The 15,939-nt window shown below is 34.6% G+C and overlaps 1 protein-coding gene across 12 annotated transcripts in view; it reads left to right on the plus strand.

Annotated features, from left to right (window-relative positions):
- Positions 1-15,939, plus strand: part of CFAP20DC (CFAP20 domain containing) — a 352,715-nt gene that overhangs the window by 163,812 nt on the left and 172,964 nt on the right. For 9 of the 12 annotated variants that reach the window (XM_060308448.1, XM_060308459.2, XM_060308457.1 and 6 more), the window contains 5 exons: positions 332-468; positions 1,141-1,303; positions 2,917-3,033; positions 4,181-4,303; positions 6,657-6,991. In XM_060308448.1, the coding sequence (XP_060164431.1) occupies positions 332-468; positions 1,141-1,303; positions 2,917-3,033; positions 4,181-4,303; positions 6,657-6,991 (875 nt within the window). The remainder of the gene's footprint in view (positions 1-331; positions 469-1,140; positions 1,304-2,916; positions 3,034-4,180; positions 4,304-6,656; positions 6,992-15,939) is intronic. The other 3 variants (XM_060308451.1, XM_060308450.1, XM_060308454.1) reach the window with 3 other exon arrangements.

Genomic DNA, 15,939 nt, shown 5'->3' on the forward strand with positions numbered 1-15,939 from the left:
TTTTTTCCTATGAGGAAAAACGTTTGTGGTAGTGGTTCTCAGATGATACTGAGCAAAAGAACCACTTGGGAGTTAATCTTAACCACTTGTTAAGATTATAGATTTCTGTTGCCCCCACACACACACAAGATTCTAATTCTATAGATCTGATAGATCTGATGTTGGACCCCAGGATCTGCATTTTTATAAGTGCCCTGGGAGAGTGGGAGGGTTAAAGCGGGGAAGGATTCACATCATATGACCCCTAGATTGTACTTTCAGAAATATTGCAACATGGTGTGTGTCATTACGCCCATTAATGGACTACTATTCCCTTCCTTTATCAAAACAGATCAGTTCATTAACAGAGGAACAGGTAGCATGCGGAGCGGTAAAAATCAAGATGTTTGTCATATTGCCTTTGGATCCAAAGTTCTTGGACCACCTCCACTCTCTGGCAGAAGAAATAACATGAGGATATTCAGTGAGGTAGGTGCGGGGTTTGAACAGCTTATGTAAGCATGGATGGCATGGGAAGGGAAGGGTTTTTTTCCCAATGCAGAGGGAAAAAAAAGAGGGAGAGAGACTACATGCCAAAAGCAGGGGGCTTGAATAAATTTGGAACAGAAATTCTGGATTTTAAAAGACCTCAAAACTGTTTTCTTTTCGTCATGTCAACGCAATTAACATTTTTGAGCATTCTTTTCATTAAATATGTGCACAAAACTTAAAGGCAAATATATGTGAGCACATTTTGTGGTCTCCTTCAAAAAGGAGTTGGATCATCACCAGACACCTTATAATGAACAGATTCTCAAATGTTATATTTTTATTTTTAATTTCCTCTGTATTTCTGACATACAGAGTGATTTTCATTTCAACTCCTACCTACTAAAGATGGAGTGTAGCAAATGAGCACATTTTAATTTGTGTCTATGAGATTTGGTTGTCTTCTGTTTTACCTTACATTATATTTATCTCCTATTTCTTTCTAATTTTCTACCATAATTTCCCTCTCCACCAACTTTTTAATCTTCTCATTTCCTCTAGTTCATTTTTACCTCACTATTTGTCCAGCTATTATTTCTTCTATATAGACTCTACAAGAAATAAATGCAATTCCTATATTTTAAAATATAGATTAATTCCTTTTCCTTATAGACAGTAAGATCTGTTGGGTCCAAGAATAACCAATCGTGCCAGCAGTCTACAGTAGAGAAGTGTGTTAACAGGGCAGAAATGTCAACCTTGCTGTTATCTGAGTCTGAGGCACAAGGAGATAAAGAAAATATTGGCCACATAAAGCAGACTGTACCTATTCATGGTAAGAATCATGCATAAAGATTGATAGCTAGTGAAAACAGTGAGAAATGTTAAGATAAATCCATAGTTATATTCTTGACTAGATCTTAAGTCCAGAGAATTATCATTTAAAAATGAAAATGGTGGTAGATATTGAAATATGTTTAGAATTCTTATACCATATATTATCTTCTGGAACCTGTCATTCTGTTTATTCTGTTATTTTACCTTGCTGTAGAACCCTGTATTTTTACTTTCTGATAACAGTGAGAAAATAGTGTAGTATCCTATTATTGCTATGTCTTGGAAACCCCATGTACATTTTAAGTGTTCTTAGTTTTACCTTTTAATTAATCTCTTCCATTTGTAAAGTGCTCTTTATTTTCTCTCATTGGTACAAAAACAACCCTGTTGGTGAAGAAAACTTTTATCCCGTTTTATAGATTGAGAATTCAGGGCTAAGAGAGTAAGTGATTTGCAATTTGTAATCACTGGAAAGAATTGAGACCAGAACCCAAGGCTTACCACTCCCTGTCAGTTTGTCCACTTTAACTGGTCTGACTTTTGTGAACATTGAAAAGGGGAGGCATTTGTGTTCATTTTATTTGATTTAGAAATTAACGATCACTGTTAGAGACTCTATCTCCCATGGAGTGTAAAACTGAGATAAGGAAATAAATAACATAGATATTCAGTCCCAGTTTTACCACTGTCTGTGAGACCTTGATCAAGTTTCTTAAACCCTACGAGCCTCAGTTTCCCCATCTGTAAATGGGGATACAATTACTACTAGCACTAGTAGTAGTAAGAAATAACAGCTGCCTCAAAGGGTCAGTATGAGAATTCAGTGAGAACAGTCAGTCAAGCACATCATATTGTGCCAAGAATTTAAATGTTCAGAAAATATCAAATGCTGCTATGAATATTATTATTATTATTGTTACAGAGTTAAATTACACTTAGGAATTCTTCAAGATTGATCTCAGTTCTGCAGGGTTCTTTTGGAAACTACCCTCTAAGCTCTTGTTGAATCAAACTTAAATCTTTTAAAGGAAAAAATAATTTTTCTGTATTGGCTGTCAGTTTCATTTTTAAATATTTTTTAATATAGCATGTTGCAAGATTAACATTAATCTAATTACTTGTAGCTCTCTATATGGTTATATTACATGAATAAAATGTATTAGTAGTTTATTTTTTCTTTAACACCTTTATTAGAGTATAATTGCTTTACAGTGGTGTGTTACTTTCTGCTTTATAACAAAGAGAATCAGCTATACATATACATATATCCCCATATCTCCTCCCTCTTGCATCTCCCTCCCACCCTCCCTATCCCACCCCTCTAGGTAGTCACAAAGCACCGAGCTGATCTCCCTGTGCTATGCGGCTGCTTCCCACTAGCTCTCTATTTTACATTTGGTAATGAAAGCCTGATACAATTCTAATATTGGAATAGAAATAAACACCTATTTCCTATAAAGGAATAAGTTGTGTTTTTTATACAGCTTTACATTTTGTCAAAATGATACATGAACATTCTCATTATAGCTATAATTATATTTACTGAGTTATTTCAAACTATGTAGTACTTTCTGTTCTGGCTTTTTGTTCTTTGATATGAAAATGTACCAGCCAATCTGCATATTATGCATCCACATCCCCCTCAAGAACCATCAGCTGATAAGAATAATAACAGGAGAAGATTACAGTTAAAAAGAACCAGCAGAGAAAGGACAGAGACACCCAGCGGTATGGTACTAATTCAATACTATCTTATATCTGTATATTATTCAGAGCAATGGAATCTCTCTCTGCAGGTTGTAAATTTCAAGGGATTATGAACCAGTTCATTTAAAATATAAATATCTGTTCTACAAGGATTATGGAAATCAAATTTTTTACAAAAGAATTGCTCTATAGCCCTAACAGAGATTTGTTGGATTAAATACAGTACCACAAAAATAAAGGACTTCCTACTTCTACTCTCAAAGGCTGAATAAGCTTAAATTATTGATTTTTTAAAATGGCCCAAATTTGATAGAAGTTCCTGCCTGCAGACTTCACTAAAATTGAACTTAACTCATAATTTTTCATTTTTCATTTATCTCTCCTCTTTTTAAATTGGGCCCTTTCTAGATTGTTTTTTACATTTGCTGTCTCTCCTTTTGGACTCCTTGCCATCTACTGTAATGTAGGTTAAAGTTTCAACTCTTTGTAACCAGTAAAGCATTAGAGAAATATAGTTGGCTATTATAGTTATTGCTTAAAATATTAGATTTGAGGCATGTATGTATAGATTTGTATACACATGCATTAGTCTATCCTGAATCAAGCCCAGAATGTACCATGTACGCACCTGTTAGCATAATTTCTCAAAAATGTAGATTTCTTGGGTAGGCCAAAATTCTGCTTGCTAGGTTTCATGTTATCATTATAAAATAGTAGATAGAAAAATTACTTCTGCAATAAGGCCTGTATCCATTTTTCTTAAGGCGCTGAAGAAAAGAGCTCCATTTAAAAGAGTTGAGTTCAGTAAAAATTGTAATTTAAAGAAAACACACTCCATTTTGTATGGAACCAAAGTAAAAAATATAGGACCTTTTAAAAATTATATGGGTTTTGGAATTCCTTTTATTGCGTGTTGTAAAACTTAAATTTAAAATGTCCCCATGCAAATATCAAGGAATTTTAAGATGAACCTCTACAAAAATGCAGCTGAGTTCATCTTAAAATACTCTCCTGAAAAAGAAAAAAACTGCATATAATCTGTATTGTCACCTCTTACTTGCTTTTCAATAATCCAATAGAAAAGTATACCACAGTACCATTCTTCAAAAATTAACGTGTATATATATCAAAAGAAGTAATATAGAGGAAAATATTTATTCCAATAAAGGCAATTCTTCAGGAAATAACAGAAATGAACATAAAGCAACAACTGTCCTCACCAGTGTGTTCCAACAGAGAACAGAGACATTGAACCCCAGCTCTCCAGCACCCCAGTCTCCTGATCAAGCAGGTTAGCATCTTTATTATACCATAATTGCTAACGATTAATAAAATATAAATATGTTAAATATTTCAAACCCAGTCATTTTGAAAAGTCATGATGCAGTCACTTGCTAAAATAATCATTTTTTTCAATCTCTTTTTAACCCCAATTTTATGTCAGACTTTAATGGTTGAAGGAGTATTTTTATTTTCAAGTTTTAATGCACAAGCGGTCCTGTTCAGAATGAAAGTTTAAAACTTTGAGGTTTTCATATAACATTGTCACCCTCCCCGAAGATTATCTATTGTTGCACTTCTCCAATCCTCTTTATAATGGAGACGGTTGGAGAGTAGAGCACTGAACCCATCAACATATCTTGCCTAGCAGGTGTGTGGTGCTTTTACAAAGGCAAATTGTTTTTGAGCTAGGGAAAAAGTAAAATAAATGGAAATTGTTTGTAGGTTGTCAGTCTTATTTATGCAGTGTTGAATCCTTCATTAAAATGTTAGGCGCAATTAGTGTCTCTAGCATAAATCTGACTGTGTAGAAAAACAGATGTTTAGGTGATCATTCTTGCATTTATCTTGTTTGCTGCAATATTGTGATTACACAGTAATTTACATATTTTCCTAAGAAAACACACCAAATTATTCATTACAATTGATATGGAAATACTTGAGGTAAAACTACACATTCCAAAGAAGCATGTGGTAGTAAGATAATTAGAGTTCTTTTGGTGTAAGAACACTTCTTTTACTTTGACTTTTTGATAGTTAATAATATGTTTGGTGCTAGATCATACAAGTTGTTTAATTGCATAATGAAGATTCCCAGGACCTTTTCCTCCTGTTTTCTTTACGTATCCTTGTACATAATGCAACACATTGGTTTTTGTAATCGTATTCAAGGTTTACTAAGCACCTACTGTGTTCACAAAGCACCTACTAGGTGATTAGCACCAGGCAAAAGTTTGCTGTCCAAAAGAGGACAACCCAGTGAATCTGTTCATTTCACCTGACCACAGCTAACACTGACTCAGGACCCTCCACATTTTCTGTGAATGTGGTCAGATTGGGTATTGATATATTCAACCTGTTATTGACCATTTACCTACAGAAAATATGAAAGCCTTGTCCCTAATAGATTTTCTCTAAGAAATGTATATTTATTGCCCTTTTTATAGGCAAGTTATGTTATATAATCATAGTCTTAGGTTAAGAAATAGGTGAATACAGTTGAGAAGAATACAATTCTATTTGTGCCATCAATATAATTTTTATTAAAGGTCTTTCTGTTTGCTTTCTGCTTTTGCTTTTGTAGTGTTAGCTTTAAAGTTTCAAGTGAGCAAATCTTAGCTCTTGGTTACTCTTCTTGTGATGATAAATATAGTTCAAGAGTCAGGAGTAAAATGACCACGTCTACGTTGTGGTTCTGCAGAACACGAATTCTTGTAAGATTTTCACCATTGACACAATGCAGCAAAAAATAAATTAAAAAAAAAAAAAAGAGTAAGTTGAGAAAATGCTCAACTTTTCCTGCTGTCATTCTAAAGAAGAAAGTAAGCCTGCTTTTAATAATGTTTATTATAGAGATTTGTTTTTTCCAGGTCATAGAATTATAAAGTCTATTTCAATGTTGAATAAAGATTAAAATTTTTTTAAATTTTGATAAAAATATATCTCAGTTGTAGTATATAGTATTTTTAAAGAAAACAATGTGCAAAAAGATTTTCATGTCAAAACATTCTCTCCTAAAATTAAATTAAAATTGAACATAAAGGTCCTTTTCACCAGCAGAATTCACCAGTCACATTAACAAATATTTCTGTGGATTTGCTATTGACAAGTCTAGCAGTTTAATCTATGAATTGTCCTGTACCGATGAGTAGAATGGAGAGGGAAAGACTGTCAAGCCTTTTCGTGGTTTTCCTCTCCTCCATGTTTTATAATCTGAACAAGGCCCAGATACTTTGTTTAAAGAGCTTGTTAAGTACTCTGTCCCCCTGAAATTAAAAGAAATTAGTAACTCAAACCCTTTTAAATTTGGAAGATTTTCCCCCTCTGAAATACCAAATTAATGAGGCTGTGCTATAAAGAACTTGCTGCAAGACAGGTGATAATTATTTCAGACTTACAAATTTCCTGGCCAGTGTTTCAACTCAGATGGAGAGGAAGTACAAATGAGTTGCCCGTATCTGTAAGCACTATCTGTGGGTTAAATGTTTAGCAGGTTACAAGATGGTGGATAAATTGCCTTCCTTGGCTTTTGCATTATTTGATAAATCTCTGTTTCAACAAGAAGGAATGTTAACCTAACTACCTGCCTAAAATAACACTTGTGGAACACTGCTCTAATTTTTGTCATCTTTTGCAAATGTCAGATGAGTGGATATTTCCTGAAAATGATGACCACATCCCCCATTTGGCCTCCAGCACGCAGTCTCTACTTCTGGTTGAAAACTCCTGCAACACCTCACACCTGTGGCTAGAAGCCAGCAAGAAAAATGAACGTGACCAACAGACAGAGGAAACCCAGATTGTTCCAAAGGATATTTTCACTTTTTCATCAAGACCACGATCAGCACCTCATGGAAAGACTCAGAATATGTCCCCAGAGGGGTGCCCATTTATTTTGGATCTAAAAGAGGATACCAGTGTAATAAGGAGAGACACCCAATTGGAGGATGATTTTTACGGTGGTGATAGCACCGAAGAGGTACATTGCTTGATGAGTGAAATAGTTCTAAAGCACAGTTCTGTTGTCTCCAACTAAGCACTAAAACTAGTTGAAATGAAAGAGGGGAAGTCAACTGCTATTTATAAAAATGCAGCAGATTGCAATGTTAGTCAACAGTTGCCTCAGATTGTTATGGTAACTCTAAATTGCTGCCTTTTTTATTAACAGTCAGCCATTTTCATTTTTAATTATGGAAACCAGTTTTTGGTTTGATTTTCTTTTTTCATTTTAACCTTTGCCTCACAGAGTGAGAAATAATATGCAGTTTAGTTATATGATAGCATGTCCAGTAAAATATTGAGAACACATTGTTCTAGATCTCTGGGGAAATTGTGTTGCAGTTGCTAAGCATTCTGAATTGACACTTTTCTGGCTTCCTAACTCCCCTGCCATCTTTTCACCTTAGACCTATTAGGACTCATTATTTTCCATATGGTTCCAGAATTTCAAGAGTTGTGCCAATTAAAGTTTAAGTAATGAATCATGGATTAGTGCTGGGGCTTGCCTTACAGGAGGTTTTCTGTTTGCAATTATTTAGAATATACCTATATCTCATAAATCAGTAAATTCATAAAAAGTTTTTTAATAACTAATTAAATATCAAACTAGTGTAGTTCTGAAACATTTGTTTAAAACTTAATATAACTTTTTCCCCATATGAAAGGAATTTATTTATGAAATTTCTTTAGCATTGTTCTTTAATAATAGGCATTTATATTTTCTAGAAAAAATAATTATTTTAAAAGCAGATTATAGTCAAGTTTTGGTTTAGTGAAATTATACAAATCATTTATATGTAGAAATTATAGAAATAATCAGAAAAACTTTTTTTGTATACTTAGAAAACTTTTTTTTAACAACTATATCTGATTAAGAATACCCCTTTCAACAGTGGGATATACATTAAGTCCACAGCTCCTACCTTCAGAGCCAGTTGAGAATATGGTGAGATTGTTCAGGCAGTAATTATGTTGTTTTGCAACTTTTAATGAGTTTCTGTAGCAAAGTGCATGAGGAAATACTTTTTTATAACCTCCTTACTTCTGAGTGTGATGAAACTATAGTCATACCAAACATAAACCTACTACAAACCCCTTTATGCATAAATGCATAAACAGTACATTTTACATGTGCTGTGAACAACTTTATCCCTTTCACCCTACATAAAATTAAGCTATAAAACTGTAAAATGAATATGTCTTCAGCATCTAGTATTGCCCCCATCCCAGCTGTCAATTCTTATACAGTATTAATTGGCTAATCTGATAAATCATACCATTTTGTTAATGGGGTAGGCCCATCCCCTTCCCATGTGTACAGCTTACCTAACTCAAAAGAATTACTGTGATGGGGGCAATGTCATGGCAGGTAGGAAATAATAGTTCTCTGGAAAACTTTTGAGGGAAGTATTATGTAGAAACAGCCCTTTAAATAACACCCCATGAGGAACTTACCTCTCCACCTATATGAAGGAAAAGGCTTGAGAAGAAGCAATAGAGCTTTATGGGAAAATGAAGAATACTAGTTCTGAATATTTTAATTTGCTATCACTTTATGTGCTTTCTTTTGCTACTAGCTACTCTACTTCTGACATCCTTCAACATTTATTGTGCAGACATGTACTTGTTACCAACTACATGAAATTGAAAATTAATTTATCATGCATTTTCAAAGCTCTGATTGGCATAGCTCTCTGGTCACCCCTGTCCCAAGACCATCAGAATATGGCTTGAGTCTGTAGTGGAATGATATCATTGCTAACACCTGCCCTGGCCCACCTTTAGTCAGAGCCTACTAAGAGTGGCAGCCAGAGAGAGGGGCAGAAGCCTTGCCATGTTATGCAAGCTTTGAGGTTTGCTGTTAGAGGCAATAACAAGATACAAACTAAAATACAGATGACTAACAAAAGTGCTAGGCTATATTTAAACAAGTTCTAGAATTTGTAATGATCCCTTTTTTATCAAATTGGTTTTTTGGGAGCTTTTTGTAAATTCTTTTCCTGTAGGATTATTTCTCCCATTTATTATATAAGTCAAAGGGAAATTAGATTACATACTTTATTTTATTTATTTTTTAAGAATAAGTTTTAATTTAATTTGTCAAAATTACAAAACACTTTCTTTGTTTTGCTCTCAAAATACAGTGAATCTGTCTTCATGTTCTGGATGCTTAGTTTTTTGTTTTTGGGGGGTTTTTTTGTTTTGCTTTTTGGAGTATAATTGCTTTACAATGTTGTGTTAGTTTCTGCTATACAATGAAGTGTGTCAGCTATATGTATACATATATCCCCTCACTCTTGGACCTCCCTCCCAGCCCCCCATCCCACCCATCTACAGATTACATATCTTAAATGTTTACTTACATATAAATCAGTTGAAGAAAATCAGTTGATTTAGGCATTCTTACTATTGTTGCATTATTTTATTTATTTTTAAACTTGCCTTTCATTTCTTTTCTTTTCTTTTAATTAATTTATTTATTTTGGCTGCACCAGGTCTTAGTTGCAGCACTCAGGATCTTCGTTGCGGTGTGCGGGATCTTTTTTTTAGTTGCACCATGCGAACTCTTAGTTGCAGCATGCATGTGGGATCTAGTTCCCTGACCAGGGATCGAACCCGGGCCCCCTGCATTGGGAGCTTGGAGTCTTACCCACTGGACCACATGGGAAGTCCCTAGTTGCATTATTGTAGAATGTTATATCATTAGAGTAACACTATTATAACTGAGGAAAACAATGTCATGCTATAAATAATGGTGGACAGATGAGTAATAATTGCATTACTTATTATGCTTGAAGTTTATAACTTGTAGTTAAAAGACTTTATTTGGTGTTAGACCATTTGAATATTTTTAAAGAGAAGTTAGATGTATTCAGAAGCAAAAAACTAGGCACAATCATGGTATTATGATAGAGAAAAAATACACATATGACAGTAAAGACTAATTAAAATAAGCTTTCAATGATTGTAGTTTAAGTCCCTGATAATCAGTTCACATTTGAGATCTTCATCAGTGTGAGAGCCTTAAAAGTATGATTTTTTTTTGCATATTCTCATCTTAGTCTTGGCTTTACTATATATTTTATTCCCTAGGCAGACATATATACTAATTTTCCTGATACTCAATTAATTTTGAATTTGTACTTCTTATCTGAAAAGCACACTATGGAAATATATCTGGTGGTGAGTTATAAAATAAGACTACCACGTAAAATGAATTATCTAGGAAAGCTGTTAAAACAGAGTACCCTTCATACAATTGCAGCTTCTGAAAGAAAAAAAAAAAAGCATGTTACTATTATCATCTCTGTTTTGTATTTTATGCCATTATTCCCAACGTGGCTTTGGGTATATATAGCTGGTTGGTGATTTGAAATACTTAGCTTTATATTAGTATTTTATTACTTCTCTAATTCAATTTTTTATCTAGAAATATAGTCATTTTCTTCCTTTTGTTTTGTTTTGTTTTGTTTTGTAGGTTTTGGCTCTACAGCCAAATAAAGATTTTTCTGTGGAAGCATAATGCCATCTAATTGTCATGTCAGTGTGGTTGGTTGTAATTTGGATGTAGAAATGTAGAAATATTGATAGAAATTATTGTGCGCTCTATGAATCAATATACTGAATTTGGACCTAACAATAGTAGGACACTTAATAATAGCTAGTGCCATTAGGACTTAATAATAATTGGACACTTAATAATAGTTGGTGCTATTAGGCAAAGCATTATATACGCCTACAGGGGAATTAGTTACTACTTGTGACACCATTTTATAGATGAACAGAGTAAGGGTCAGAACAGTGACATAGCTTGTTCAAGGTCATATGGCCGAGCAAGATGAACCTGGAATTGAGCTTGGGCACATTTCCTTAACTCCTTTTTTTTTTTTTGAATTTTCTTTTATTTATTTTTTTATACAGCAGGTTCTTATTAGTTATCCATTTTATACATATTAGTGTATACATGTCAATACCAATCTCCCAATTCATCCCACCACCACCATCACCACCACCACCACTTTCCCCCCTTGGTGTTCATACATTTGTTCTCTGCATCTGTGTCTCAATTTCTGCCCTGCAAACCAGTTCATCTGTACCTTTTTTCTAGGTTCCACATATATGCATTAATATATGATATTTGTTTTTCTCTTTCTGACTTACTTCACTCTGTGTGACAGTCTCTAGATCCATCCACGTCTCTACAAAGGACGCCCTTTCATTCCTTTTTTATGGCTGAGTAATATTCCATTGTATATATGTACCACATCTTCTTTATCTATTCATCTGTCAGTGGGCATTTAGGTTGCTTCCATGTCCTGGCTATTGTAAATAGTGCTGCAGTGAACATTGGGGTGCATGTGTCTTTTTGAATTATGGATTTCTCAGGGTACATGCCCAGTAGTGGGATTGCTGGGTCATATGGTAATTCTATTTTTAGTTTTTTAAGGAACCTCCATACTGTTCTCCATAGTGGCTGTATCAATTTACATTCCCACCACCACCAGTTCAAGAGGGTTCCCTTTTCTCCACACCCTCTCCAGCATTTGTTGTTTGTAGATTTTCTGATGATGCCCATTCTAACTGGTGTGCGGTGATACCTCACTGTAGTTTTGATTTGCATTTCTCTAATAATTAGTGATGTTGAGCAGCTTTTCATGTGCTTCTTGGCTATTGGTATGTCTTCTTAGGAGAAATGTCTATTTAGGTCTTCTGACCATTTTTTGATTGGGTTGTTTGTTTTTTTTAATATTGAGCTGCATGAGCTGTTTATATATTTTGGAGATTAATGCTTTGTCTGATGATTCATTTGCAAATACTTTCTCCCATTCTGAGGGTTGTCTTTTCATCTTGTTTATGGTTTCCTTTGCTGTGCAAAAGCTTTGAAGTTTCATTAGGTCCCATTTGTTTATTTTTGTTTTTATTTCCATTACTCTGGGAGGTGGGTCAAAAAAGATCTTGCTGTCATTTATGTCAAAGAGTGTTGTTCCTATGTTTTCCTCTAAGAGTTTGATAGTGTCCGGTCTTACATTTCGGTCTCGAATCCATTTTGAGTTTACTTTTGTGTATGGTGTTAGGGAGTGTTCTAATTTCATTCTTTTACATGTAGCTGTCCAGTTTTCCCAGCACCACTTATTGAAGACACTGTCTTTTCTCCATTGTATATCCTTGCCTCCATTGTCATAAATTAGTTGGCCATTGGTGCATGGGTTTATCTCTGGGCTTTCTATCCTGTTCCATTGATCTATATTTCTGTTTTTGTGCCAGTACCATATTGTCTTGATTATTGTGGCTTTGTAGTATAGTCTGAAGTCCAGGAGCCTGATTCCTCTAGCTCCGTTTTTTTCCCTCAAGACTGCTTTGGCTATTCGGGGTCTTTTGTGTCTCCATACAAATTTTAAGATTTTTTGTTCTAGTTCTGTAAAATATGCCATTGGTAATTTGATAGGGATTGCATTTCATTTCAGTTATTGTATTGTTCATCTCTGTTTGTTCTTTAATTCTTCTAGGTGTTTGTTCTTTAATTCTTCTAGGTCTTTGTTAAACATTTCTTGCATCTTCTCAATCTTTGCCTCCATTCTTTGTCCGAGGTCCTGGATCATCTTCACTATCATTATTCTGAATTCTTTTTCTGGAAGGTTGCCTATCTCCACTTCATTTAGGTGTTTTTCTGGGGTTTTATCTTGTTCCTTCATCTGGTACATAGCCCTCTGCCTTTTCATCTTGTCTCTCTTTCTGTGAATGTGGTTTTTGTTCCACAGGCTGCAGGATTGTAGTTCTTGCTTCTGCTGTCTGCCCTCTGGTGGATTCTAGAAATACAGTCATTTTCTCCAAACTCTATCTATGTATCAGATACTAAAGTAGATAGTTGCAAAGCTACGTAATTTTTCTTACGTAACAGTCCAAACTAGAACATTTGAGCCAAAATATTATCCATATTTGAACATGAATTATGTGGACTGACTACTTATAGTGTTCAAATTAGCTAGGAGCATCTAGATCTTCTCTTCATCTAACTCTGTTAAGGCCTATAAAACAAATTTACAAACAGCATATTAAAAGGACCATTTTAGTCCTTCCTCTCAGCTTTCCTGGTATTGTTGCTTTCAAGGTTTTTTTTTAGCACTCAGTAGTTAAACTATTTCATTACATTGTTTTTTTCCACTCGCCCGTACATGCTTGACTAGCAATTCTGAATAACATTCTCACACACATTTATATACACACAATAGAAATGATATTTACTCTACATGAGGCCAGTTATATTTCTGTGTGACCTTTAAAAAACTTTAAATGTCAATATGTTTGAAAAAAATGGACGAATTCTATTTTGAATGTATTGCTTGCATTTTTATTTCTGTATATCATGAGTTACAACGTAACATACTCTCTAAACCTACCAGGCATATTTAATATTTATTTTTATGTGAGTATTTATTTTAGGCTGTTCACATCTACATATCTTTATTGTTATCTTTTGAAGCTTTCTTCTTCCCTGAAAAAGTTGGTTCCTGTAACTTGGCCCTTCATTGTTATAGGCAGGGAGAGAAGGTTATAAAACTCTTGTCTCCTTAGAATAATGTCATACAACTTTGGCTTAAAGATCAATATTTGCAGATAAATATATATTTGGTTATACATAGGAGTTTTCACAAGAAACCTTTGTTTTATCAGTTAAAGAGCATGAAGTCTAACTTATAAGGAAAATATGTTTTTGTCTTGAACAATGAAAGGAGTCTCATCATTTTCCCCAAATATTCACATGATGATGTTTACCCATCCAATACAGTCCCTGTAACTTCTGCTATGATTTGTCTGTGAGGCATCATTGGCTACAGGTAAAGATGTTTACAAAAGTAATTTGCCCAAGTCCTTGTAATATCAAGCATGCTGCGAAGTAGTTACTTGTTAGAAACAGTCACATCTTCCTTTCATTTTATTTGGTATTATTTTAATAGTTTCCTATTAAATTCAAGAGGTAGAAGTTAGAAATACTCCTTGGGGATGGTTTTTAGTGAAAACGTTTAAGATACATTTGAATGGTCAATCTTGCTATCATCAAAGAAGAAATGATTTTTTTCATTCTGTTATGACTAATATCTTTAGCTGTATTTGTGCAAATAACTGTGCTCTTTATTTGACAACCAAAGTATATACCTGTATCATCTCTATTGTCCGCTAGTGCTGTTGTTCAGCTAAAAGGTTCTGTCAGTTCACACATTTAATCACTAAAACGTTGGACAAACGTAAAACTCCTGCTGACTCTATCTCAATTACAAATTCAAAACTGCCATCAAAAGTGTGTGTGGAGGGCTTCCCTGGTGGCGCAGTGGTTGAGAGTCCGCCTGCCGATGCAGGGGACACGGGTTCGTGCCCCTGTCCGGGAAGATCCCACATTCCGCGGAGCGACCGGGCCGTGAGCCATGGCCACTGAGCCTGCGCGTCCGGAGCCTGTGCTCCGCAAAGGGAGAGGCCACAGCAGTGAGAGGCCCGCGTATCACAAAAAAAAAAAGAAAAAAAAAAGTGTGTGTGGAATATTGCAGATGTGTTTTGTTCAGAACTTTTAAGAATGTTATGTAGATTTTTTTCTGGGTGGACTGAATTAAAAATCAGTTGAAATATAAATAAACATGATCATCCACTTTTTACAAAGGCTAAAACAGAGTTCTATCCTGACTCACTCAACATTAAAGTTGTAATACAAAGAGCCTGGGTCCCACCTGCTCCAAGTAGGTGGCCCTCCTGAGTGATTAAAATTACAACTCAGCAAGAGCTATTCGTTTTGCACATCCAAAAATTATTGTCCAAGTGCCCATCTGCATGTCCTTTTAAGAAATGTAGTTCAACAGAGGAAGTGCTGGGTCCTTGGGGAAATCATTCTCATCTTCAGCGTACATATGCTGTGCTACAGTTAGTCAGACAAACTCTATTGATGTTCCTGGCACTGGGCATGATTGAATATTTAACAAACAAATGTTTCTGAGCCCAGAAGACCAACAGTTCAAGAGATTTGGACTTTTAAAAAATATATATTAAGTTAAATCAAAAACATTTTGTATTTGTTCTTCTGAGAAACAGATGAACAGATGATTGGAATATGAAAACAGCATAACAAATTCTTTACTACTCTGACCAATTATATTCAATTGCTCTGCAGGTTTTCAGTAGCTAAATGATAAACCAAAGGGGGAAAAGTGGTTATTTTTCAATCAGATTATAGTAAACTTCTTATGCATGTAACAAATGTATATGTTATTTAGTATAAAATTAATACAAAGACATGTCGAGCCCACATGTGTTATGTATGTGAAAGCAATAAATGTCATCTATACCTATATAATCTATTTTAGTAAGTCAGAAACATTACTAAAGAAAGGAGGAAGGTTTTGCCAGTGTACCACTACTAGTAAATACTATACTATTTTTTATTCTCCATTTATTTCCTCGCTAAAATAGAAGCTGACACAACTCAAATCAACCTGTTAGTCTCGTGTATTGTCTTGCCTTTCCCATTTATCCTAATTCCCTTTTCAAAATCTGGGATAGACCAGAATTAGTGGTTCTGGGGCAGCCAAAATAGGCAAGCCTTTTGTGCTCTGTACAGATTCTCCAGTTATTTGTCTCTTTCATATATTTAAAATAGCATAGAAACATTACTGTGGAAATGCAATACTACGAAGAGAATGAATACCTATTAGGGAACACACCTCAATCTGACCATTTCTTGACCCATCTCCAAACCAGGGTATATCTTAGGAAAATGTGAGGTGAATGTCCCTGTACATACTCATGAATAGTTCTGTGTGTATAATCACTGCTCATGCCAAGTAAAAAGAAATACACCTGAGTAAATTTACAGAAGGAAGAAAAGTTCTCTGATCCACTTACAGGTGGAAAAAATACACTTCTTATCAAATGTATTGATTTTTA

Source organism: Globicephala melas, chromosome 11 (genome assembly GCF_963455315.2).
Source record: "Globicephala melas chromosome 11, mGloMel1.2, whole genome shotgun sequence".
NCBI classification, from domain to species: Eukaryota; Metazoa; Chordata; class Mammalia; order Artiodactyla; family Delphinidae; genus Globicephala; species Globicephala melas.